General features: G+C 32.1%; 1 protein-coding gene across 2 annotated transcripts in view; it reads right to left on the bottom strand.

Annotated features, from left to right (window-relative positions):
- Positions 1–26,472, bottom strand: part of ninaB (neither inactivation nor afterpotential B) — a 67,852-nt gene that overhangs the window by 29,833 nt on the left and 11,547 nt on the right. The window contains exons 3-9 of one of the 2 annotated variants that reach the window (XM_072532873.1): positions 21,678–21,789; positions 18,659–18,805; positions 18,343–18,542; positions 13,318–13,398; positions 13,167–13,256; positions 8,458–8,582; positions 7,355–7,607 (exon numbers count right to left, since the gene is read on the bottom strand). In XM_072532873.1, coding sequence (XP_072388974.1) covers positions 7,355–7,607; positions 8,458–8,582; positions 13,167–13,256; positions 13,318–13,398; positions 18,343–18,542; positions 18,659–18,805; positions 21,678–21,789 — 1,008 coding nt within the window. The remainder of the gene's footprint in view (positions 1–7,354; positions 7,608–8,457; positions 8,583–13,166; positions 13,257–13,317; positions 13,399–18,342; positions 18,543–18,658; positions 18,806–21,677; positions 21,790–26,472) is intronic. The other variant, XM_072532872.1, reaches the window with a different exon arrangement.

Consider the following 26,472-nt stretch of genomic DNA (forward strand, 5'->3'; position numbering starts at 1 on the left):
TGTTATTAATAACTGGTTACTGACAAATAACAGTGACTAATAGTTATCCAATAAATAAGTTACCAGTTATTTTTTATATCAAGTCAGTTACTTGAGTAAACGATTATTCTGTTAATAACAGTATTGCAACATACCGAGCTCAGTCCGGAATTACTCGCTTCTTATGTCTAATTTCCGCATTTTAACTGCCTATAGAGAAGTGACGATATAACAGGAACTGTTATTAATAACTCGTTACTGACAAATAACAGTGACTAATAGTTATCCAATAAATAAGTTACCAGGTATTCAGTTATTTTTTATATCAAGTCAGTTACTTGAGTAAACGATTATTCTGTTTCTGTTAATAGTATTGCAACATACTGAGCTCAGTCCGATATTACTCGCTTCTTATGTTTAATGTCCGCATTTTAACTGCCTATAGAGAAGTGACGATATAACAGGAACTGTTAATAATAACTGGTTACTGACAAATAACAGTGACTAATAGTTATCCAATAAATTCCAATAAAGTTACCAGTTATTCAGTTATTTTTTTATATCAAGTCAGTTACTTGAGTAAACGATTATTCTGTTAACATGATACTATAATGTTCTGTTAATAGTATTGCAACATATCGAGCTTAGTCCGGTATTACTCGCTTCTTATGTCTAATTTCCGCATTTTAACTGTCTGAATAACCGTCTACCAGAGAATAACAGTCTATATTTTAACGCTAATGTACGTTACTGGAGTAACTACTAAGTAAGTTACTGGAAAGATTGGCGTTAGCATTAAAAAAATAGCCAGTTATTCTGATAGACGGTTATTCTGGTACACAGTTATTTAGACAGTTAAAATGCGGAAATCAAGTATTACGTTTTAGAAGCGAGAGTAAGAAATATCCGTAGATGTAGATACCTACGACCTACGACATATTACGTAGTAATTATTTAGTGACCACTTATTTATCTTTTTGGGAGTAATGTATGTACCTAACCTAAATACTGTTATTATAAATTATTCTGCACTTTTTAACATTATTGAAATTTTAATGTTTAGACATAAATAAAAAACATTAAAAAATTTTTTCGTTATCAATTGCTTTAATATCTGACATAGTAACAATTTTATTTACAAATTTGGTTAAGTAATTGATTTACAAAAGATACATTGCAAAAGATAGAGTTCTAAACAATTTCCGGATTCGGAATATAATTCAAGGAAGGATTTTATTATCATTTTCTTATTTCGAAATCAAAATTAATGTCAACAAAAAATGCACATTCATTTATATTGTTATATGGTGTCAATAATAGAAATAAGGAGTATAACAGGCAATGGATGAATGGATTAGTAATTTTTGTTTGTTAAGTACCACTCTGTAAATATTTAAAATAAAATAACATGTAAACATGTGTTCAAGGGTTCAATTTTAGTTATTTCTAAAATTTTATAAATATTTTTACCTAGAGGTAATAGACAAATTTTGTATTATGACCCTTATTCCAGGGCAAATTCTAAGCCGGTTATTAGTGATATAACGAATATTCGCATTCGCATTTGCATTCGCGAATATTCGCATATTTTTGCATATTCGCATTCGCAAAATTTGAGCGAATGTTTTGCGAATATGAATATAAGAAAAAAAAAAAATAATTTGAAGATTAGGTTAATAAAATAAAAATCCATTCACTTCTCAGTTTTTTTATTAAGAAAACTCACTTTATTTTACAAGCTATATTAATTTTGTGTTTGTATTAAACAAAAATACTGCCCTCTCTTATTAAAAAATAACAATTGTCTGTTTTTACTTATTTTTCAAGTTTGTTTTTAACAATAAGTAAAAAACAGAGAACTGTTATTTTTTAATAATTAAAATTTAATAGAGGAATATTAAACTTTAGAAATAAAAGCTTTGACCCTTTTCTCCTTCAAGTCTGTTTCGATGTGGCGTATAAAGAAATCCAGCGCCACTAAACAAGCGCTCGCTCGGGACACTCGTTGGTGGTGTTAACTAAATATTGCCGAACTACAGGAAAAAGAAGATCGTTCCTTCCCTTATTCACTTTCCACCATGTTAGAGGGTCGACGTCACCTGCCACGCGTTTTTCCGATGAGTATTCTGTGACAGTTTTACGGATTAAAAGATGGACAGGGTTTTGAAAACTAGGAAGAGCCATGTCATCTTCTCCACTATCACTCGTATCCATGAGTAAACTCATCGTTTCTTTTAAGGAGAGACTGTTGTTTGCTTCGTAATCTTCGCATTCATTATTTAATCTAACACGCTTTGCATTCGGGTAAAGTGAATTGGAAGATATGTCGGTTTCATTGTCTCTAAGCAAATACAAAATATGCTCTATGACAAGCTCTTTAGTCGACGTATTTTTAAAAAATTTTGCTTTATATCTTGGGTCAATAAAGGTCGCCGTGGCAAACAATATTTCATTCTCTAAACCCGAAAACTTGCGAATAAGCTCATCTTTTATGACGGTAATCGTATCACCAATGTGTAGAGTTTTCTAGAGTAGCAATTAAGGGAATTACAGAAAAAATAGAAAAATCGACAGCACTAAACTCTCTGGTCACTTCTTCAAATGGTCTTTTGTCTTCAAATGGATAAGTTTTTCAACAATCATCCACTCTTCAGAAGCCAGCTGAGGAATTTTATTATTTGCCGAAGCGTACAGACATAATGACTCTTTGACTTGAAAAATACGCTCGAACATATAAAAAGTGCTGTTCCACCTAGTAGCACATTCTTGGATAATCTTAAGAGGTTTTTGATTAAGTCTTTTTTGTATATTGGTCAGCTCATCTTGGGCAGCAGTCGAATGATGAAAATGAGTTGCCATCTTTTTGCATTTTGTTATGGCAGCCACGACAGATTCTTGAGCCTTCATCCCTACTTTTAACACGTTTTGAATCTTGTGAGAAGTACAGTCAATATGTTTAACATTTAATAAGTTAACACCTTTTTTCATATTAGCACCTGCATCGCGAACTACACATTTCACTTTTTCTTTAGGTATTTCCCAAGACGACAAGATATCTTTAAGTTTGTGAGCAATATTTTCTCCGGTGTGGCGGTCTTCATTAAACACTTCTGCTTTTAACACTATCATTTTCCTTTCAAATTCTTTGGTTATCCTATGACAAGTTAAACTCAGCAATGAAAGTCCAGAACAATTATCAGACCAAATGTCGGTAGTAAATGATAATTTTTCGAAGGATTTTAGTAATTCAAGAATTTTCTGACTTACTTTGCCAAATAATTTATCGCATATAAATGAAGTGAAATACTAAGGCGACTTTAAATTGTAAGGCGGACACAAATGCTTCATAAGTCTTGTGAATCCAACACTTTCCACGAAACTAAATGGCAAGTCCTCCAACGCAACCATTTCACTTATAAAATTATCCACTGCCAATGATTTCAAAAAATTATTATCCCACTGTTTCGTTTTATCGACAAATTCTTGAAGCGATATTTGTTTCATGGCAGATTTAGTACCTTGATGGGAAGATGATGCCTGTTCAAGTGACTTAGAAGCAACTTGTTTTCGGTTTTCACACTCTTCTAATTTGGAAAACTCGCAGTTTTATGCAGTGCTTTTAAATGATTTCTCATAGCCGTTGTAGTTCTTCCTTTTCTAGAAAATACTTTGTTACACAGCTTGCATTTAGCTCGTTCAGTATCGCAACGTGGTGAAAAATAAGTCCATATTTCACTATAATTTGATTTACTCATAGTAACAAATCGCTAATCGCACGTTAACTACAAAATTCGCTTGTATTTGTGCACGAGCAGAGCAGGGCAAGTAGAGTGACTTGTGTCCAGTGAAATTTCTATTGGAACTATAACTCTCTCGCTATAACAAGTCAAATTTGATTATAACAAGAGAAAATAAGATCGAAAAACGTGCTTTTTACGTTTTTCACATCTTTAGCAAATATGATAGAATGATACTGGACAATTTAAAGCAGTTAAAAATGACAGACTTCTTCCAATTGCAGATGCTACACACCTCGCACAAATGAGACTGCCGGCAGTGCCGGAGACAATTAAAATTGCCAAATTAAAAAAAAACTGAATATTCGCATTCGCGAATGTATAAAAAATGACATTCGTTACATCACTACCGGTTATATCAATATTGGGACTTCCAAGAAGAACTTGGTCAGATTTTGACTTGAATAACTTAAATAACTAAAACTTCCACGGTTATAACGGTTATTTAAAAATAACCTTAAGCACATCACTAGCTGCGAGATATCATCGCACCAATGAGTAATGAGTTGGTTCTCGTTAATCGCCGTGGCCATTCGTCTCGCGAAAATTTCGCATTGCGATGTTGTCGTCAACGCACCGATTAATCGCAGCAATATGTTCATACCTTTATGATGCATTTAGACGCATGCGATAGAACAGCTGATATTAAACTGAACAGCCAGAACTTTTGTAATAATGGAACACATTTATACAGAGATAGAGATATAAAATCCATGAAATTTATGTGAGGGTTGTTGAAGATCTACAATAGTTCGTTTATTTTCGACAATATTTTATTACTCAGTGTTTTTATTTTTTGTGTGGCTCAATAAAAGTTTATAAACTTTACCTAATTTTATAAACAGCTGTTTTGTTGTCTTCAAAGCTGGCTGACATTATTTCCCACACGTTGCTTCTCTTATTTATATCGCTATAATCATTATGTGCTGGATTGTAGAGCTCTGATCTCTCAGAAATTAACTCTGAGTCTAGCATTGCTGTTAGCTTACCTTTTTAAAATAAAAACAAGAATATAACTAAAGTTTTTTGTGCTAAACACAAAAACACCATCTTTTTCTCACAGAACACGTGTCGATAACTTACAGTACATTCAACCAACTTACACCTCTAAACGATTAACGGAATTTGCAGAAAACCTTTCGTTTTAGTAAAAGGCACGATAAACTGCACTGGTGTTTTCCATAATGTTTAAAACTTTGCTAAATTTTAGATATAAAATAAAAAATATATGTATCATTAACCCGCTGTTCATAGTTTTACATATTTTGTTACATTTTTTTTTTAATAAGTAGTATTCTTGCATAATGGTATTTAACGTAAATTTCTTAATTTCTGAACTACTTGTTCAATAATTTTTTTCTGAAACAAATACATATTACCGTGCTAAGGCTAATTTATATTCAAAGTAGATATACAAAGTACTAAAATATCAATTTAAATTTTTGTTAAAAAATACTTCGGAGTAAACTAGAACATTTTATCAATTTAAATAGTGGTGGTTAGATTGACCATATTATGTTGTTAGAGAGTATCATTTTTGAGACGTCTGCGATTACTGGTTAAAGTTAGGGTTTTGGTTAATATATTTAACTTTTTATTTTCAAATGAAAATACTTGTACTAAAAATAAAATATTTGTGGGAAACATTTTAATTTGTTTATTTACGGTTTCCAACCATTTCTAAACTTTTTATCAAACATAATTAAATTACAATCGGCATTCCTAATGATCATTAGGCTAATTGGCTTAACCCTACGTTAGGCGCGTGGTATTTTGTAGCGGCCTTGGGCGCGTGGTCTACGTATGTAGACCATTTTCTTTTATTATTAATTGACATCTGATGTGATAAATTTTTAAAAGGATATTAAAAATAGATTTTTTATACATATATTTTAACATAAAATTCATTTGAATTAATATACATATATCTGTGTGTAGTTATTTAAAAAAACGGAAAGCATGTTTTCCTACCTTTATTATACTGGGATAAGTTTTGAACAACATAAAATTCTTAGTGCGCTAAAATTAAACCAAATGTAATTTTCTGATACTAATACATACTAAGCTTACCTAATATTACAAAATTGACAAAAAAAAAACATTTGAAAGTCATGAAAGTGAGCACAAAATAAGTATATATTTAGTCGGTCAAACAGCTAGTGCACATATCTGCCATGTGTTGTTTGCATGCGTAATGGTTGCATTTTACACAAGCTTTTCTTGTAGATTTGTTGCAGGTTCGAGGACAAATATGACAACGTCCTACGTTATTTTCTGGTTTTGCCGGTGGAGCAGGCGGGGCTTCAATTCCAAGAAGAGCACGCTCGCGTCTTCTTAGTTCCCAACCAAATTGCTCAATAAACTCGCTTCTCTTGACTTTGGTTTCAAAGGGATGATTTCATTTATATACGCAAAGAGCGTTTATACCCGATATATTTAAAAGGTCGAAAAATATTACCATTGGCCAACGACACGTGTTTCTTGCGACATTGTAGTTAAACATAACTGATCGACACAATCTACACCAATTTTAGTTTTGTTATATCGGGTGACGATATCAGGTTTTTTGGAATCCCTTGTTTTTGGATCAATGGCATTATCGTGGTGCATTGAAGATAATAAAATAACAGACTTGTTTCTTTTGGGACAATAAGACACCAACGTCATATCCTCCTGAAAACCAAAGATAGACGTTTTCTCTTCTCTTTTTTTATTAGGCAAGAACTCAGCGGGGATCTCACGCTTATTCTTGTGCATTGTACCGAGATAAGGTAATTTTTTTTGATGTAGCAATTTTCTGGTCAATAGAATACTGGTGAACCAATTATCGCCTGTAATATTACGATGAGTTCCCTCTATTGGCTGCACCAATCATAGTACAATATCTTCAGCACTATTGCTAACATTATACGGGCCATCAGGTTGAGTTCCGACATATGTTTCGAGATTGAAAGTGTAAAAGGTTTTCAACCAGCGCAAACATCTTTATCCCATACTTCGCTGGTTTATTGGGTTTATATTGCTTGAATGAGCAGCGTCCTCTAAAAGCCAATAATTGCTCGTCAACAGTCAGATATGCACTAGGGATGAAATTATTTTGAAAATTAACCAAGAAAATTTCGAAAACATTTCTAATGGGTGCTAATTTGTCTAATTCCCTTCTTTCTGTTCGTGTATTGATATCATCAAATCTTAAACAACGGAGTAGAAATCTAAACATGATTCGACTCCATTGCCTTTGGAATTATCCCATACTTTGCGAGCGTTTTTTCTTGAACTTCTCAGTGTTCCTATTAAAAACAAAATTCCTATCAAAGCTCTTATCTCCGTTTCATCAGTTAATCTAGCATCCCGTTCCCTACAAAATCGCTCTTTTATGTTCTAAATATATATATTCGTTGAACAAACTATTATTCGAATGATTGCGTCAGACAAAAAAAGTTTAAGACAGTCAATTGCAAGCATTGCATTGAGGGCATCACGTTTTGGTCCGGGTAAGTATGTTAGAAGATTATGAGAACGCGTTCGCACTTGTACATTACCACAATCCTTTCTCCACTTTGCCGTCATATCCTTACCTTTGTAAAATTTGCCATCACCAATTTGTTTATCGTCGCTTTGTGATTCATCTTCATCTGATGTGAGTTCTAGTTCTGAGTCAGTCTCATGATCACTTCTTTCCACTATATTTTCATTTTCTTCTTCTTCATCTTCCTCATTTTCATCTACTGGGCTCTCGTCTCCACTTGATTCCTCTTCAAACCATCTTAACCATACAGCTGGGTCTGTACTACTCTGTGTACGCCTTTTCTTAGAGTCAGACATGTTTCTCTGAAACAAAGAAGAAAAATACTATAAAATTATGTATCAAAATAATGCATACATTTGTGCAAAAACACAAAATTGAATATTTGACAAATATGAATACATTTCTGAGAAGTACAATTCAAGAAAAAACAACACTTACCTAATTTATGACAAGTTTATTATATAAAAACACTACGTAGGTATTCGAAAAATAATTTCACACTGTTATGCGCGTGGTCTACAATCGTAGACCAATCGTGTTTACACGTGTTTAAAAATTAGCACTTCACTAGCTCGCTGCAACGGACATACTGAACTTATAGATTACGGTGTTATTAATAGCTACTGAACGGCACAGCCTCATAGTATATCCCAACTCAAGACAATCGTCGTTCAAACAGATGTGGTCTACAGTCGTAGACCACGCGCCTAACGTAGGGTTAATGTCTTTAGGATCTTTGTAAGCGGTTATATTATATTTTACCTCTCAAGCACAACAGTTAGAAAGTTTCTGTCATATTGATCTAAACTCAGTATATTGTAATTCAAACGTGTAGTTTCAAGTGACCATCATGTTTAGACGTAAGTTGGATATTGATGAATTAATTGCAAATATGTATAAATACTTTACCATGGAAAGAGACAAAGGTGGAACTTTAAAGTCATTATTATGTATAAATCAACGCATTTGTGACGCACTCGGGATAAGTGAAAAGGTTGGGATGTGCACTTTATAAGAATTATTGTTATATCAAGTTTCTGAAAGACTGTATTTTTTGAAAATTCTTTTTTACTTTTTTAAGATAAACCTTATATCACAGGTATTATTATATTTAATGAATTAAATAAGTAAAGATGCTGCTCTAAAACTTACATATTCCTCATGAAACCATCTAAAACAACTGGCAAGGGGTTCAGCATTGAATTTCGATGAAATCATTCCTGGAATTGAAATGCTTAAAGGTTGCTCCACTAATATATAATAATTTTCTGTTATGCCTGAAATTAAATATTTATTTATAATTAAGTATTTAGTTGTGGTGTTATCGTGGTATGCTCAGAATCCCGTGAAAAGCACAGATATCCACCGCACGTGTGCTAGAAACTATGCACAAAGAGCGAGAATTGATCAACATCGTCAAAATGAGAAAGATTTACTACTTCGGTCATATAATGAGAGGCCTACATGTTTGTTATAGTATCATGCCATTCTACATGTAATTTGAAGTTGACAGGTTACGTCAAAATAAGGGATGTTTCATTAAAGTTCTCTGGTTTGTATTAAATTTAAATCATCGAGCTAAAAGACAAAAGAGGGAATCTAATCGTTATTAAAAGGAGACCAAAAAAGTGGCCTCTGATGGCGGACATATCCGGAAATGCGAATGCGCCAAATTTAAATTTCATGACACTTCACAATAATCATACAGTGGTGTAGGGGTTCTAATTTATCTATTTATTTGTTATATTACATAATATTAATATTACATAATATTAATACATAATACACTTAAAATACTTTTTTTAACACTAGAACACAATAAAGTTTTAATTAAATAATAACAATAATAGTCTAAAATGTGAAACAATTGTTAAAAAACTTTAATACAAATACAAATAATCTTTCATGTGACAGTTGGGACAAACAATAACATCAGCAATAACATAACCCAACTAAATTTGATTTCTTAAACAAGGAAAGAGTCTCTCTTTCCTTGTTTAATGTGGCCTCTCAAGATGGCACTTCCTGTCTAACAATATTTTTGCCCCCACTACCTTTACATTCCCTCTTTTCTCTTTTTGCTCGATGATTTAAATACAGGAGTCCTGTATTTTATTAAATGATGCAAAACTGCGCATGCGTATATGTCAAAATAAAAGGGCTTTTATTACAGGACGACATATAACTTCAATCTTCCCATTGTTCATTTAGGTCACATGGTCAAAAAATCCGGCCCATTAGAAATAGATTCAGACATAGGTAGTATAAAAAAGAATGTATGGTCACTCGACAGGCGGGAAAAAGTACGCGCATCATTTAGCGCAGGCTATATCGTCATGTTGAAAACAGTCCGAGTTGTTTGTTTATTTCTTTGTTGTCGAGTTTTATTTTTCGTTTAATTAAGTCTAAAAATAGTTCTTTTTAGAACTTGTATTATCAAATTTCAACTTAGTATATTATTATATACGTATTATATTAGTTATATTAGTTTCGTGGTTTCCAAGAGATATTTGTATATTTGTAAATTCATTATGTCTGGAGACCGTTGTGCTGTGAACACTTGCAAAAATTCTGTTTGTCAATGTCCGTAACTAATAAACGTAAATTATAAGTTTAAATGATTTAAGACTGGTTCATTTTTCTAGACCCCTGTTTTTTGCTCTCCCTCTACAACTATTAAAATAATATTTGTGTACTTACCTATGTTTATATATATATATATATATATATATATATATATATATATATATATATATATATATATATATATATATATATATATATATATATATTGTTATGATGTGTTGTTTGTTTGTATGATGAGCAATGAGTATTTTTAATAATATAATATATAGGGTTTTTATCGCGGTTCTCAAAGAATTAGTTAGTAAGTACTTTTTTAAATTATCTTTATTATATCTATTATGAAACACACATATATATCTAACCTAGCCAATGTAAATTTAAAATAAACTATCTTTAAATTGAAATTCTTATGAAACTAATTAAATTCTATAGACAATGTAAAATTTAAACAAACTATCTTCAAAATTGAAATTGTTATGACACTAACTAAATTATATTAACAAATTTTTGTACCTTTCTGTCACTGAATGCCTAAATGAACTGTTTTCCACTGTATAGATTATAATCACCACTCAATTGTCTTCTTCTCAGCTTCGGTTATCCTTGTTTTTGTGAAATTACTTTTTCCAATTATCAGCTTCCACCAATTTAAGATATTTTTCTTCACCAGCATTTATAAACCACCAAGTAAACCAGCAAACAGCATTTATTTTTATTCTTCTTTTCAATATATCAATATCCAATCACCAAAATATCATTTAATTTTAATATTCAATTAATACTTCTTCCATTATCATCATTTATACATAACATAATTTTTAATCTTCAATATTATTTTCTTATACTGTTTCTTAATATTGATTTAACTCACTATATTGAACAATTGTAACTGATTGACTGCCTCTAACTAATTTTCATACTAAAAAACTCATAACTGATTGACTAACTGAATGGACTTTCTTACTAAACTTTCTGACTGACTTTCTGAATCCAAATCACCGGGTATTTATATCTTTTTGGATGTTCCAGAACCATCTGGTAAGAAATCATGTTCCATTTGTTCTATTAAATACATGTCTGAATTTTCTGGAACAAACCATTTCGCAAACAAGGCCATCTCCGGTGATCTAGAGAATTCCATACTTTTCTATTAATAATTTATAATATATTTATAATATATAAATTAAACATTTTAAACTAACATTATTATTATAACCCCACTTTTTATTCGTAATAATTCTTAATTTCTATCTGTCACTTCGAGAGTATGTATATCTGGTTGCCTAATCACATGGCTCACTTAAATATATTTACAACATTAAAATACAACTTTTTACAATTATTATATGCTAATTTCTTAAAATTGCCCTCACATAAATATATTTTTATAAAATTCTCTAGTATATAACTTAAAATAACCAAATACTTTTCATATCTAATATTATGTAGTATATAATTTATAAATTATTTTCTTTAAACACTAATCATATCATCAATATATATATATATATATATATATATATATATATATATATATATATATATATATATATATATATATATATATTTTATTGTACCAGTCTGATGTTATGAATATTTCTATTTTGTTATGAAAGGTCATAAAACTCAATAGGTAGGTACTGAGGTACTTGTACATTAATCTGCAAAGACTACTAATGTTTGATGGCACTGGAAGAGTACAACGAGGGCATCAAGATTAATGGCGTACCAATAAGTAATTTTCGATATGCAGATGATACTGTTATACTAGCCGATAACATCGAAGATTTACAGATGATGCTAAATAGAGTAAATACAACTGGCAACCAATTTGGACTGAAGATCAATAGAAAGAAAACTAAATTTATTGTGATCAGTAAAAAGAACATTCAACATATCGACCTGAATATTGAAGCCGAATTTATTGAAAGAGTACACCGATTTAAATATCTGGGATATACAGTAAATCATAAGTGAGACCCAGACGTAGAGATTAAGATCCGAATTGAAATAGCAAGATCCAAATTCATCAAAATGAGAAAGCTCGCAACCGCCACCTAAGCGTTAACCTCCGATTGCGCGCCATGAAATGCTACGTACTCTCTACGCTACTTTACGGAGTTGAAGGGTGGACGTTACCAGCAGCAACTATAAAGAAGTTAGCGGCTCTAGAAATGTGGCTGTATCGACGCATACTGAGAATACCTTGGACAGACAGAGTGACCAACACAGAGGTATTAAGAAGAATGGGTAAAGAGGTGGAATTGTTAACAACTGTTAAAAGGAGGGAAGCGTCATACCTGGCCCATATGTTCCGTAATCATAAGTACAGTATGCTACAACTTATCGTGGAAGGCAAGATTAAAGGTAGAAGAGGTTTGGGCAGAAAGAAGAAATCCTGGTTGAGAAACTTGAGAGAATGGTTTCAAATACCAGAAGCTGCGAACATAATACATGCGGCAAAAAACAGAGAAACTATCGTTTGATGGTCGCCAACCTTCGGTAGAAGAGGGCACATAAAGAAGAAGAAAAGTTTTATTTTTGTATAAAATAAATAAAACATTTTTAATAATAATATTTAACTTTTGTATTTTTTAGTTATTAATAAATATTGTATGAGACGTGTGTTCTTTTTTTCAATGCAGAGATAAATGCTGGTCACTTTAATTTTGGGGTATTTACGCACCCCACGATACCAGTTGAGTGTTTATAAAATAACAATATCAGCTGAAGATTAAAATTAAAACAATATATTGTCGATTGTAATTAATTCAAATTAACTTGTTTACTAACTTTGAAATAATATAAACACGTCTCTGTTATAACCACTTGTGCCAGTCCGTAACTGATCTAGACTGTTTTCAATATGGCGTCTGGATACTTTTATACTTCAAAGGCGCCCACTCCGAGTGTCCTACCTAACTGAGTTTCTGGTTAAACTGTGATTCAGGTATATTGCTTTGCGTCAGGCGCATAGATAAGAGGCTTAGGTTAGGTGGTCAGGCGTCAGTTTTCTGTCACACTAGGGGAACGCCGATCTATTGCAACTCTCAGTCTATTTTCATTATATATTTATGGAGATGTCCATTTGATTTGATTTAAATATGGAGAACGATTTCCGAAGTGGTAATCGAAACATCAAAAATAAACTTATTTTAAACTCAAATTGTGGCTTATTGCCAATAAAAATAATAATTCTTTTAATCTATTAACTAAAATACTAATAGGTTTAACTATGATCTTACAAGTAAACTAAATATAAAAATTTATCTTACCAAAAGTATGCATGTAAGATGGATTCAGTTGCCATCTTGCAGGAATTGATGCTACTATTTGAGCTTCTTCAAACATTTGTTTACTGGATCCTATAATATTTTGATCAGTGCAATAGACATAATAATTTAAAGTAAGTAAGTACATATTTACCATTTTCATTCTTTCCAAATTCAATAATACTGTGGTAAAGTCCAGTAGGTCGCACCGACAAACCCAAATTGTAAATAGTACCTGGACATAAAAAACGTAGCTGTAAGAAACAAAAAGTAGGTATAACAGAAAATAAGAAAATATTGATATTGATTTAGTTTTATAAAAATTATTATCTTTTCTGTAAATAAACATTCCATAAAATTAAGGTGTTGAAAATCTAGGACATGGGTGGCCAACATTTTCAGCATGCGTGCCAAATTTTATAGGTGAGATCTGCTAGCTTGAAATATATAATAAAAATGATAATAAACTAGATTAGAGTCACATACAAAAAAAATAATAATAAAAATAATGTTACGATAAATATTATGGCGCATAAAACTGTAAATATATTATTTTTAATTACTTTCTATTCTGTTTGTCAACCTGAATTCTGATGAGTCACACACGATTCGAAATTTCCAGAAGCAGGCTGAATAAAACCAGTATCAGTGACCTTCTCGGCTCTTCGATGGGGAATAGTCGCAATTCTCGAATAACGGCATTTTATATTTAAAGAGGAATTTTGTTGTAAACAGTTAGTTAGTTTTTTAATATCGAGTTAGTTTGAGTCCGAAAATATAATTGTACGCGGAAATAAATATTGTGAAATAAATTAGTAATAAAGATTTTAATAAATTTGTAAGTGTTATAAATCGAACCTTTGATAATAAATAAAGACAATAAATTAGATTAATAATAAAAATACAACAATTGGTGTCAAAAGTGAAATGTAACATAAATAGTGAAAATGCCTACGATTTATGAGCTCACAGTTACTAATTTAAGAAGACATCTCGAAGATGAAACAGTTCAAATCAGCTGCAAGAGCGAATGGATGGTCTGAAAAAGAAAAGGCTGTAAACCTGACTATCGCTTTTCGAGGAGATGCCTTAGATGTGCTTCAGACCATAGCCGTAGAGGAGACGGATGATTTCTAACAACTGAAGAAAAGGTTAAATATGCGATATGGCCACGAATATTTGGAGCATGTATATCAGTCGCAGCTTAAAAATCGAAAACAGAAGAAAGATGAGGCTCTTCAAGAATATGAGGTAGATATTGCCAGATTAGTACGATATGCTTATCCAATAGCTCCCGAAGACATGATGGAAAAATTGGCCGTTCAAACATTTATTGATGGTCTTCGTGATCATGAAATGCAGAGAACACTGCGATTAGCTCGTCACAAGACGCTGGTTGATGTCTTATCCGCCGCTCTCGAATACGAGTCAGCTACGCAGGCCTCTGGCGGGTACAGTGAAGTTAGGACTCTAAAACAGGAAGGAGATGAAGATAAACTTGACCAGCTCGTTAATATGATTAAGAGTATGACATACAAGAAAAAAAAGACTATAAAATGCTGGAATTGTGGCGAAATAGGACACGTACGAAGTTCATGTAAGCAACCTAGGTACGACGCAAATCAAGAAACTCACCATCAGGAAAACTAGAACGGGTCGGCCTTAGGGGGGCAGCTTCGACCCGGAACTTTTCCAAAGACTCTCTCATACTAATAGCTTCTTTGAAATGTCGTGAAGATAGTGTATATGTAGATGGAGAAATAAATGGTAAAAGGCATACGTTGTTGGTGGATACCGGAGCGACCAGGACCATTATACGCTCGACAGTTATAAATAGCCGTAAGAAACTGTTACCAAGGACGTTGCGACCGCTACAGGTGAAAATGCCAACATTCATGGAGAAATCCAGGTACAATTGGGAATTGGAGCAGAAAAGTTTGTCCATACTGTTATAGTTGCTGACATCGAAGAGGATGTTATATTAGGAATGGACGTAATGAATATGCATGGATTCCAATAGGATTTTAAGAATAAGGTAATCAAAGTTGGCAACGAGGAGGTATTTCTTCATCCACATGATGACAACACTGTGCAAGCAGCCATTAAAGAAGATACATTCGTGCCTGCGAGAAGCGAAACCATCATAGTAGCGCGGCTACAGGGAATTGTGGACGAAGGGACACCTGTGATGCTGAAGCCTTGGAACCATGACGACGAGGTTGGCCGTGGAATCATAATTGGAAAGGAATTGGTGACTTCGGCTAAAGAAATTCCTGTGAGACTTATCAACGTCAATGACTACCCAGTGACCATCAAGAAAGAGACAAAAGTAGGAACTTGTGTATCTGTGACATCCATAATCCGTCAGGCGACAACATCTGATAATTCCAACGACAAATTCGACCAAATGGTTGCAGTTGCAGGACAGTCTCTAAATCAGATGGAGAAAAGGAACTTAAGGGAATTTTTTCGGCAGTATCGTGATATTTTCATACCGAAAGACGGGAAGAACTACCGTTGTAAAGCATAAAATTGATACTGGTAATGCTAAGCCAATTCGTTAAACAGCTCGACGATTACCACAGACGAAAAGAGAGGAAGCTGAAACAATTGTTCAGGAAATGAAGAAAGACGGAGTGATAGAACCTTCTACGAGCCCATGGGTCTCTCCTGTGGTCCTGGTTAAGAGGAAAGACGGAACGACGAGATTCTGTGTGGATTACCGTTTGCTGAACAACGTCACCAAGAAAGATAGTTATCCTCTGCCTCGGATCGACGACACGTTGGACACATTGACTGGAAGTAAATAGTTTTTTACTTTAGATCTGAAGTCTGGATACTGGCAGGTAGAAATGGACCCAGTAGATAAAGAAAAGACAGCACTGTATGTTTTTCGACCTTATTAGGTCTCCTCCGAGCAATTTATGCAGAAGCTCTGGATTAGAAATAAATCTTTCCCGTCTTAAAGGAATAATTATAAAAATAATTATATATATATATATATATATATATATATATATATATATATTATATATAGGACTTTACAACGCCATTTAATAACAAACAGTAGAAATCTGAAGATTTTTACTTGGCGAAACTAAATTCATATATTTGTCTACTGCGTTTTCTATAATATACACAGCAGACATATTGATAAATTAACACAGCAGAAATATGTTTCAGATTTAATTTCAATCCATCGCTTCTGCCATCCGCTTATACGTATTTCTACCTGTAGGTATTTCCAAATAGCGACATCATCGACTAACCATGTTTGTAAAATGCTGGATATTTCTTCTTGGCCAAATATGTTTTATAAAACTCTTCTAAACCAACCGGATTAAATTTCTCCTTGAGCTGGGTATTACAGTACATTTCACAATGTTCCATTCCAAGTTCAAGTCGGATATTAACGAAACGTATTTATCTGCCGCCATTTGTGATATCCGCCTGAGCAATAATGTAGAAAAGTGAGTGAAGATTTTTGTCCTTAACTGTTGGTTAAGATTCATTTTAAATGAGGAAATAAAATCATAGATGTTATTAATTAATAGATTTTTCCTTAGACGAGTATTAACCACATCTAGAAGGCTAACTATATCGACCAGAAATGCAGTCGCTAACCCACTCCTTGTCTTCAAATTCTGGCATACTTTTTGACTTGCTTGCAAAGAATGATTGTATTTCTCCCTTCAAAAACTCTTCTACATTTTGGCATGACTCAGGCATCTTACTTCTGCATAAAATGTAACTTCATTATACTGTAAATCCAAAGACTTGAGAAACTCTTGGAACTAACGGTAATTTAACCGTTTCGACTTAATAAAGTTCACTGTTTTGATGACTACCTTCATGACATGATCCATTTTAAGGGACTTTGCACATAAATTCTGATGAATAATGCAATAAAAATTTGAATCGAAGTATTACCAACTTTGCAGGCCCCATTTTCAATCAATTTTACCAAACCTTGTCGGGCTCAACAACATCGGAATTTTAAAAATTGCGAGCAGATCGGTGGTACAAATAATCTTATATACTAAAAGGCTAAGCCCTTTTCTTGTGTGCAATACTCCTCCTAAACGGTGATAGATAGGAGAATAATTTTTTCGAATAATTAAACAGATTGTTGAGTAGATTCCTCCTAAGGTTTAAAATTTAAAAAATTCGAACCGGTTTAAAAATGGCGGCCATAAAATGAATTTTTCCTATAGTAAAGTATAGGAATTCAATATTATACACAATGCAACAACGCGTCAATTCTCGAATGCTGAAATGCACCAACAAGTGTTTCCACTTATGGAATAACGATAATGACCACCCAAAACTCGGGATCCTCCTGTCTCCGATATTAATTTATGGGTCTGTTTTACACTATCTGATGAGTTGGTATTTTTTTATTTTTATGTTTAGTTAGAAAGTATTCTGTTTCCAACAAGTGCAGCGTGTGTGAGGTGTTGTGATGGATATTTAGAGATTTAGGCTACGTTTTGAGTTTAATACTTGAAGAATTAAATAATGAGGTAAGCATTACTTTGTTTTTAATTTATTAGTTAGAAATATATTATTAATTTTGTTGGGAATAAGCCACAATTTTACTTTAAATTAGGTTTATTTTAAATAAATAAATAAAAAATAAATTTATTATAAAGTAAAATTGTGGCGTATTCTCAAAAAAGTGGAACAGTAGGCGGTAGTGTAGACTAGCGCGGAGCATCATACTGTTTTCTGTATTTTTTGATTTTAAATAATATTTAAATATAAATTTAGTTAGTTAGTTAGTTAGTGTTCTCAAACCGACTTCTTTTTCTTAAACGTGGCATTTTACAATCTAAAATATGCAAAAAAAAAGTTACTTTCGGTTTTACTTCCGTTTTTTATTTAAGAGGGGCGGAGTCTAACAATCATATTGTTTCCGTTTCCTAATGTAAATCTTCCTGACAATCCTAAAAAACTACTGTATCGATTTTCAATTTAAAAAAATTGGCGTCGATACAGTTTATTTTTAGGATTTTTGGAACATTTACACCAGGCGACGGAAACGATGGATCGTTAGACTCCGCCCCTCTTAAATATCAGCAAAACTTACATCAAAACTCGATGTCGAGTTGGTCCGCTAGTATATTCTAATAATCAACTTTAAACAAAAAAAGAGAATCTAGATATTACAGATACTTACCATCATTTAAAATATGAGGATGGGAAGTGTGATGAACTATCGATACATAATCATTAACGGCAACTTTATCTTCGGTTTCTAGTGTATCAGGATTAATTTTATGTATTTTAGGAGTTTCTCCAAAAGCATACAACTCATCTCCGAATGGATATACTGAGATCATAGAATTATCTGATGAATCTCGGAAAACAGCTGCTATTCTGAAACCGAAGAGTTTTTATTTTTATGCTGAGCTGTGGTAGTATTAAATCTGATTTATTTAAATTTCACAAAAAAATCATCTGTCAAATAATAGTGTACTAGAAATATATTTTACCTTTTAAAAATTGAATGACACGGATCCTTAACAAGTTTAGTGCCGAATTCACATGCTACTATTCTATTGGCTGTCCAATTCTTTTTAAATACTTCTGATTGTAAGAAACGGCATGAGTATTCTACGTTTCCTTTTTTTATTCCAAATCTAGAAAAAAATTCATCTGATATCGATAATACTTAAAAAAATTCAGATACGCGAAGCAATGTCAACATATCTATAAAAATACTTATATACAGATTGAACGAATTTAAAACGGAACATACAATTTAATATATGTCTGTTTGAACTGCATTTGAAATAGTGGACCAATATAAAACTTGAACAAAAATAAATCCATACCCGGTGATAGACATTGTATAAAATATCGTTCAACTATCTGTCTCCTTTAAAGGAAAGACCAGCTTTCCTAATAGTCGGAGAGATAGAGCCGAAATTTTGAACTGATCAGTAATATGACATTTCTCTATTGGAATATATTCATTCTAACTGGGTTAAGACTTTGCCTTACAGGCGGACGCCCCTCGTGGTACAGGGGGTGGCTATACAGGGATGAAGTTGTAATTTTTTTCGGAAAAATTAACGATCGATAATATGGCTGAAAATTTGCCCAGAGTAAGATCTTGGTATAACTAGACGAAATCCCAAAGGGCGGACGCGAGAGTGGATACATAAGGGGTGGCGGACAGGGGTGAAATTGCAATTTTTTGGGGAACAATTAACGATAAGTAATATGTCCGCCATTTTCATGGCTCATTATTTAGCCCCTGAAAACTCTAAATCCAAAAGAGCGGACAGCTGGGTTGGTACAGAGAGCCATAAAACGGGGTCAAATGTACCACTTGCCTGCGCATTTTAGGTCTCGGTAACAATTTTCAAACTGATTTTATTATGATATTTTTATACCGATTGATTTGAAAATTTGTATGCTCACTTCTGTTACTATTCTGAAAAGCGTCAAGTAGAGTTTTCCTCAAAATTTTCCAAAAAAATTTCCGTAAATTGAAAATTTTCGTAATTTTTGAGGTAAAATCTAATTTGTAGAATCCTTTCGATTTTCTGTCAGTTATACCATGATTTTTTTCCAAAAATTTTCAAACGATTTTTCCGATAAGAAAAAAAAATTTAGAAAAACTTTAAAAATTTCGTCATTTTTCATCACTTTCTTTCTTTGTCACTTTCACTTTCAATAATATCACATTCATTATCTGCTTCATTTTCAATCACTACTTCTCGAACTAATTCTGGCATCTGAGCTCCACTAAACCATTTGAATTTATATGTTTCATCTTCAAACTCCCAACCATTTTCTTCAACAATCAATTCTGTTGGTACTTTTTTATGAGCATTTGTCCAAATATTTGAAATATAATGGGCTCGCAGTAGATGTTGGTGTAATTCATCTTGACATGGTGGTAAGCTTGAAGCATCGAAATTTTTTAGTTTTTTTTTAAAAAGGCTCGTTCACATCATGCAACTTATACTGCCGGTTAAATAGTGAAAATCTGACATCGTTTACTTTTCTTTTTGGAATTGTTCTCGTCAGTCCTGTTCCATATAAGTGACATATGAAAGTTTCTAAGGTTTCAAAAACTTCATTACAATCGAAGTCAGTTTCACCAAGTTGGATAAAAGCATCTTGATACTTATTACATTTAGCGCATGCGTCTAGAATTACTGATCTAAATGGAACGCGCATCATTATTATTTTAATATTTTAAAATAATAATGATGCAAACTTAATGTCCAAACAGAATTTGTAAAATTATAATTAACTAATGAAAAAAAAAATCAATCAATTTAAAAGTTAAAAAAAATATTGAAAATATCTGCAAAGTAAATTTCAAAACTTCCACTATTAAATTGATTTTTATTAATAATTATTTGTAAAATGTTAAAGGAATTCTACAAATTGAATTTTACCTATTGATAAATAGAAATAATATAATTTGTATTTGATTATTAATGTAATAATAAATCAAATTTTTCTTATATCTGAACAACCATTATTTATGCAATATAAATTTAAAAACCTTTTTATTGTAACAAAAAATAAGTAAAATTACTATTTGTTATACCAAAAATATTTTATAGTTAACATTATAAAATTACTTTAATTTAATAAAATATAAATATCAAACATTTATTCAATTAAAAATTAATTCGTAAAATATTTATATTTAAGAAAAAAATGTGATTTGTAAAGTAAATATGACTTTAGTTTGAAAAAAAAAACATTATCATAATATAATTTTAAAACTACAGAATATTCTATAAAAGATTCAGACGATGACGTAGAGTTTTATCAAATGTTTTAGAAAAGTTTTTCTAATTTTTTTTTCTTATCGGAAAAATCGTTTGAAAATTTATGGAAAAAAAACATGGTATAACTTACAGAAAATCGAAAGGATTCTACAAATTAGATTTTACCTCAAAAAATTACGAAAATTTTCATTTACGGAAATTTTTTTGGAAAATTTTGAGGAAAACTCTACTTGACGCTTTTCAGAATAGTAACAGAAGTGAGCATACAAATTTTCAAATCAATCGGTATAAAAATATCATAATAAAATCAGTTTGAAAATTGTTACCTAGACCTAAAATGCGCAGGCAAGTGTATAGCGTATAGCCACCCCCTGTACCACGAGGGGCGTTCGCCTGTAAGGCAAAGTCTTAACCCAGTTACAATGAATATATTCCAATAGAGAAATGTCATATTACTGATCAGTTCAAAATTTCGGCTCTATCTCTTGGACTATAAGGAAGCGATAAGTGGTTTGACAGCATAATAACTGCTTGTGTAGTCTAGTTTTTTCAGTGATTCTAGGCAACCTATTTGGGTGGAGTTTTGACTTGTTCTTGAATGAATTCAGAATCCAGCAGCCCGCTGAAGTATTGGATTTTTATAATATAATTATTTGACAACCTTTTGTTGGCCAACCACCTAGAGCGGAGTTGAGCCGAAATACATTGATTTCGTATGTTCCGTTTTAAATTCGTTCAATCTGTATGTCCTTACCTATGAAGTAGAGCTGAACTATCGAACAGATGAGTAAACTCGTCACTTCCAACTTTTAAGGAACCTGGTCCATTCCTTATAAGAGATCCGTTTAACCAATTGGGAATAATACCTTGACATAATATTTATAACTTAATACACTACTTCAGAGTAATATGATTTATAATCTTTTCGCAATCGAGACGGAGTAATAACTCAAAGTTTTAACAAATTTACTGCACAGGAGGCTCAAACAAAATAGAGTCTGCCGCTAAAAATGTGAATTTAAGAGTTTTACTTGTTCCCACCTGTATTGAGGAAATATAACAATAACTGACCCTTATTAACAATAGCGGACTTTTATTTTAATGCCTTTTAAGACTCTGTACTTTTGTTAAAATTCTGTGGTCAATAAAAGTTAATAATTTAATGTATTCTTTTTGGTAAATTAATAAATTCGTTAAATGTTTAATATTTTGCATTCAGTCACATCAGTGGCGTCATATGCGCAACTACGTACTTGTAAAATATATATGCTTTATATGCTTTTATGTTATAAAAATAATATTTTTTTAATTTTACAATGTTACACTTCGTTATATCTTTTATTCAAATGTAAATAACAACGAAAATAAATAATTATTGTACATATGTACCAAAAGAATTTTTTTCGTACACCACTGACATTCCGGAAACAAGATCGGCCATTCTTATTAGCTACTTTGGACGCACGTATTTACTATATTCATAGGTTGCATCCTTATTATATTATACAGTAGCGCACCTAGAATTTGCCTCTGGAGGGGGGGTTTTGGTTGGTCACCAAACTTTTTTAAATGATGTTACCTCCATTTTGAGTCCTTAAAATGTGTAAGTAACAGTATCGGAATAGGGTCCGGGGGGGGGGGGTTAATCCCCCAAAACTCCCCTTGGGTGTGCCACTGATATTATATCGATGGGATTTTCTAAACAGCTATGAGTCATGCATGCGTAAAGTACAAATTTACGCTTTGACCATACAAATTTTAGTAATTTTAGACGAGCCGGCGCGCAGATACTTTCAAGATAATAGTCGCTTAGAAAATCCACAAGCTATACCTTCACAATTCAGTGTATTCAGTATACTCGCTAAGATCAGAAAATATGAAAGCAACACGCATATTCGCTATGTGCAAAATCGGAAGAGCAGAGCGACCCTTAGTGTCATAGATTAGTGAAGTCTTTAACCCTTTTAATATACTTATTATAATATTATGTAAACTGTAAATAAAATTACTTAAACTTATTTATTTAATACAATAGTTATTGTAATTTATATCAATAATTAACTTCAAAAAAATTTGAATTGATTTTTAACTGTAAACATGCATAAGTATATTTTTTATATTTAGATTTCATCATTTTAAGATTTAAGATAGAGGTTAGTAAAAGGTAAACATTTCGGAAGAGTGCGCGCACATCTGGTGCGCGGATTACCGAAGTCTGCAAATAAAATTACTTAAACTTGTTTATTTAATACAATAATTTTTGTAATTTATATCAATAATTAACTTCGAAAAAATTTTATCTAATTTTTAACTGTAAAGATGTATAAGTATATTTTTTAAGTTTAGATTTCATAATTTCAACAATTAAGATAGAGATTATCAAATATCAAATAAATAATATCAAATGATAGAAGTTATTAAAAATTAAACATTTCGGAAGAGCCGCGTCCAGTGTCATAGATCAGCGAAGTGTTTAGTAAACTGTTAATAAAATGACTTTTATTTATACAATTTATTTGATACAATAATTTTTGTAATTTACGAGGTTTGTTTTTTTAGTTTTGCATATAGGCTCTTTGAGGGCGTCACCAATAAAACTTTCCGATACAAATCGTCGACCTAATCTGTAAACTGCGTAACTCCATTTGTCCAAATTTTACAGGAGACACAAAAAACTATCTCCAGCGACGTAAATGTGTTGTTTTCGTCCAATTTTTTTTGTACTGGTTCTAGATTGTTTCTTTTTATAACTGTTAGTCAAATTATAGTATATTTTGTTTATTTTTATTTTTTTGGAGATACGCAGTTTTCTTAGTAATGAACTTGGAGATATGAATTTTTCATTTAATTAAAAGTACATACCGAAGTTGACTGCAAAAATCAAAAATATAAATAATAATAATAGTTTCATTAGTAAATGTTAAATTCAAAACCACTAAGTTAGTTTTCTGGTTCTACCTTGACACCATCGTATGGAAAAGAAATACAGACAATATCTGACAAATTAGGTTTATTTGAGAAATAAAAAGGATCAAAATAAACATTATAAACTAAAATAAACAGAACATTTTTCGAAGTGTTTATTTGTGCGGTAACTCATCATAAAATGAGTGATAGTCAGGCAGCAAACTTTTTTTTAAAGCTTGAAGATGATTGTATTTTTCCAGAGAAATTTTTATTTTTTTGCTGTAGAGAGATGGCAAATTATCAAATGGTGTCACTTCAAACTTGGTATTTCTTCTGACATCCAACATTTTCGAATCTTGAAATGTCTCAACTTGTAAAAAATGCCATCTCTTGTGTATTTGAGTTGTTTCAGGTCCGTTACATGGGGGTCACCAACTTTTTTCCGGGTCTGATTGAACTGGTGTATTTTAAAGAGACCATTTTTTTTAATGTATGGTTCAAATATAAGGGTCTTTGCAGGCAGTTTCACAAATAGAAATGTAATCTGCTGGTATATTAATGTTCCTCTTCTTTAATTTTCTCTCAATTGTTGAATAAACAGAATCAACTTCCATTTGAGTATGTCCCTTTAAAAGAAATTTCGGAATAATTTCTATATTTAACTCATAGGCAAGATTTAACAAGCTGTTTGCCGGAATGCAGTTTTTTTTATTAGTTGCAATCGTCGCTATACAATATTATGGTGTTAGATAGTGCAGACGTTTTTAATAGGAGATGAAATACACAATTATTGTTGAAAAGTCATTGGCAATTAAGGAATTGAAAAATTCCTTTATAAAAGGTATAATATTAAAAAACCCTATCGGGCTACATCACAGAACGTTTTCGGAATTAATATTCCATCATCACTGCTATCTGGATATACATCTTATGTGTCACTAAATACTTGGGTAAAAACCCTTTAAATGCTGTTAAATTAACTGTAAGTTACATTATTTAACTTTATAAACTAGGATGTTTAAGTTATAACAGGAATAGTTAACATGGCAACGTAAGATTTCACTGCAGGTTGCTAGTCCTGAGACGAAGTGTCTACGAGGACTTGTTGCTATCAACCATGAGATTATGAGTACAAGAAACCAGTTCACCAAGGATTTTTGCTTAGATGAGGAGATATGTGGTGGAATGCAACTTTTAGATTCCCCATGTCTTTTTCATCTTTTATAATATAGAAGGCACATATTAAAGCAAAAAAATCTGAATTTTGGTTTCGTCAACCAAGTTTCGTCAACCAAAGTAGAAATCTTCGCATTTCTACTTTGGTGTTCAAAAAATTGTCATTCGTTAGATCTGTGGAAAGAAAACATAATAACAAAGTTTCCTTCCTTCCAAAATAGTCCAAAATATCCTATGTTAAAAAACTCTATTATGATACGTATACAGTTTTTACGTATACGTTTTAGCTGAGCAATTTGTGATTTTGCAACGTGTTAGAAAACAAATATGCTGTAACGTTTCCGTGTCTATTGCAAAACTACGCTGCCTGGCGTGAAATGAACACGGAAACTTAAAAACCATGTCAGGTATAAACCTTGATCCACACTGCATTTTTTATAAATATAACCAGAAGAATTAGCGGAACTGTATTTTGATTGCATTATTCATCAGGAGAATTTATGTGCAAAGTCCTATAAAATATCCATATTTCTTTTACAAGCTGCTGTAATGCCATTATGGTATCGTGGCCACCTTCTTTATATAGTTCAGCTGGAAGATTATCTATTCCGGACGATTTGTTTCTGGCTAGTTTTTTAACTGCACCTTTAATTTCAAGAATCGTTAGAGGTTCCTCTTCCCTCTCCTCCGTTCCCCTTACCTCTTCTCTGTCGTCTTCCAAGTTTTCTTCTTCCTCTATATTAAGTTCCTGGTTAAAGTATTCCACCCATGTATTCAATACATATTTCGTTGTTGTTAATAGGTCGCCATTCTGACTTCTGCACTGTTTTGTGGTTGCCTTGAATTGTGCTCTATTGATGTTAACTTCCTTATAGAATTCTCTGAATTATTTCTCTCTGTTGAGGTTTTCTATATATTTATATATATTTAAGTTCCGTATTAAGGTGGTTTCGTTTTTTCTTTTGTGTATCCTCTTCTCTTCTCTTCTCTTCTCTTCTCTTTGTCTGGTAACTCTCGACAGTTGTTCTAGTTCGTCGGATAAGCATCTTTCTGTAGGGTTAATTTTTTTCTTTTGTTGCATTCTTGCATTCATCGTCAAACGAATAATTTTTACGGGCACATATTTCTGTTCCTATTTCATCTTTCGCTGCTGCTTCAACGTCTTCCTTTATTCTGGTCCAGTAGGAGTCTATATCTGTCTGGTCTTTTCATTTACATTTTGATTCCTTAGCCTGTTATTGATGTTTCCTCAGTTTCTGATTGTATTTCTCGTTTACTTTGAATAATAAAAAAATGTTGTGTGGCCCGTTAGCAAATCTCATCTATAAAATTTGGCGCGCTTGCTAAAAATGTTGTCTACTCATGACCTATTTGAAACAAATATTTTTAAAAGCCCATTTTAGTACCCTGTAAATAATAAGGCCCGGCGCATATGAAACTCAGCTGAGGCCCAGCACACGCCGGCG

The sequence above is a fragment of the Diabrotica undecimpunctata genome, chromosome 5 (genome assembly GCF_040954645.1).
Source record: "Diabrotica undecimpunctata isolate CICGRU chromosome 5, icDiaUnde3, whole genome shotgun sequence".
In the NCBI taxonomy this organism is placed as follows: domain Eukaryota; kingdom Metazoa; phylum Arthropoda; class Insecta; order Coleoptera; family Chrysomelidae; genus Diabrotica; species Diabrotica undecimpunctata.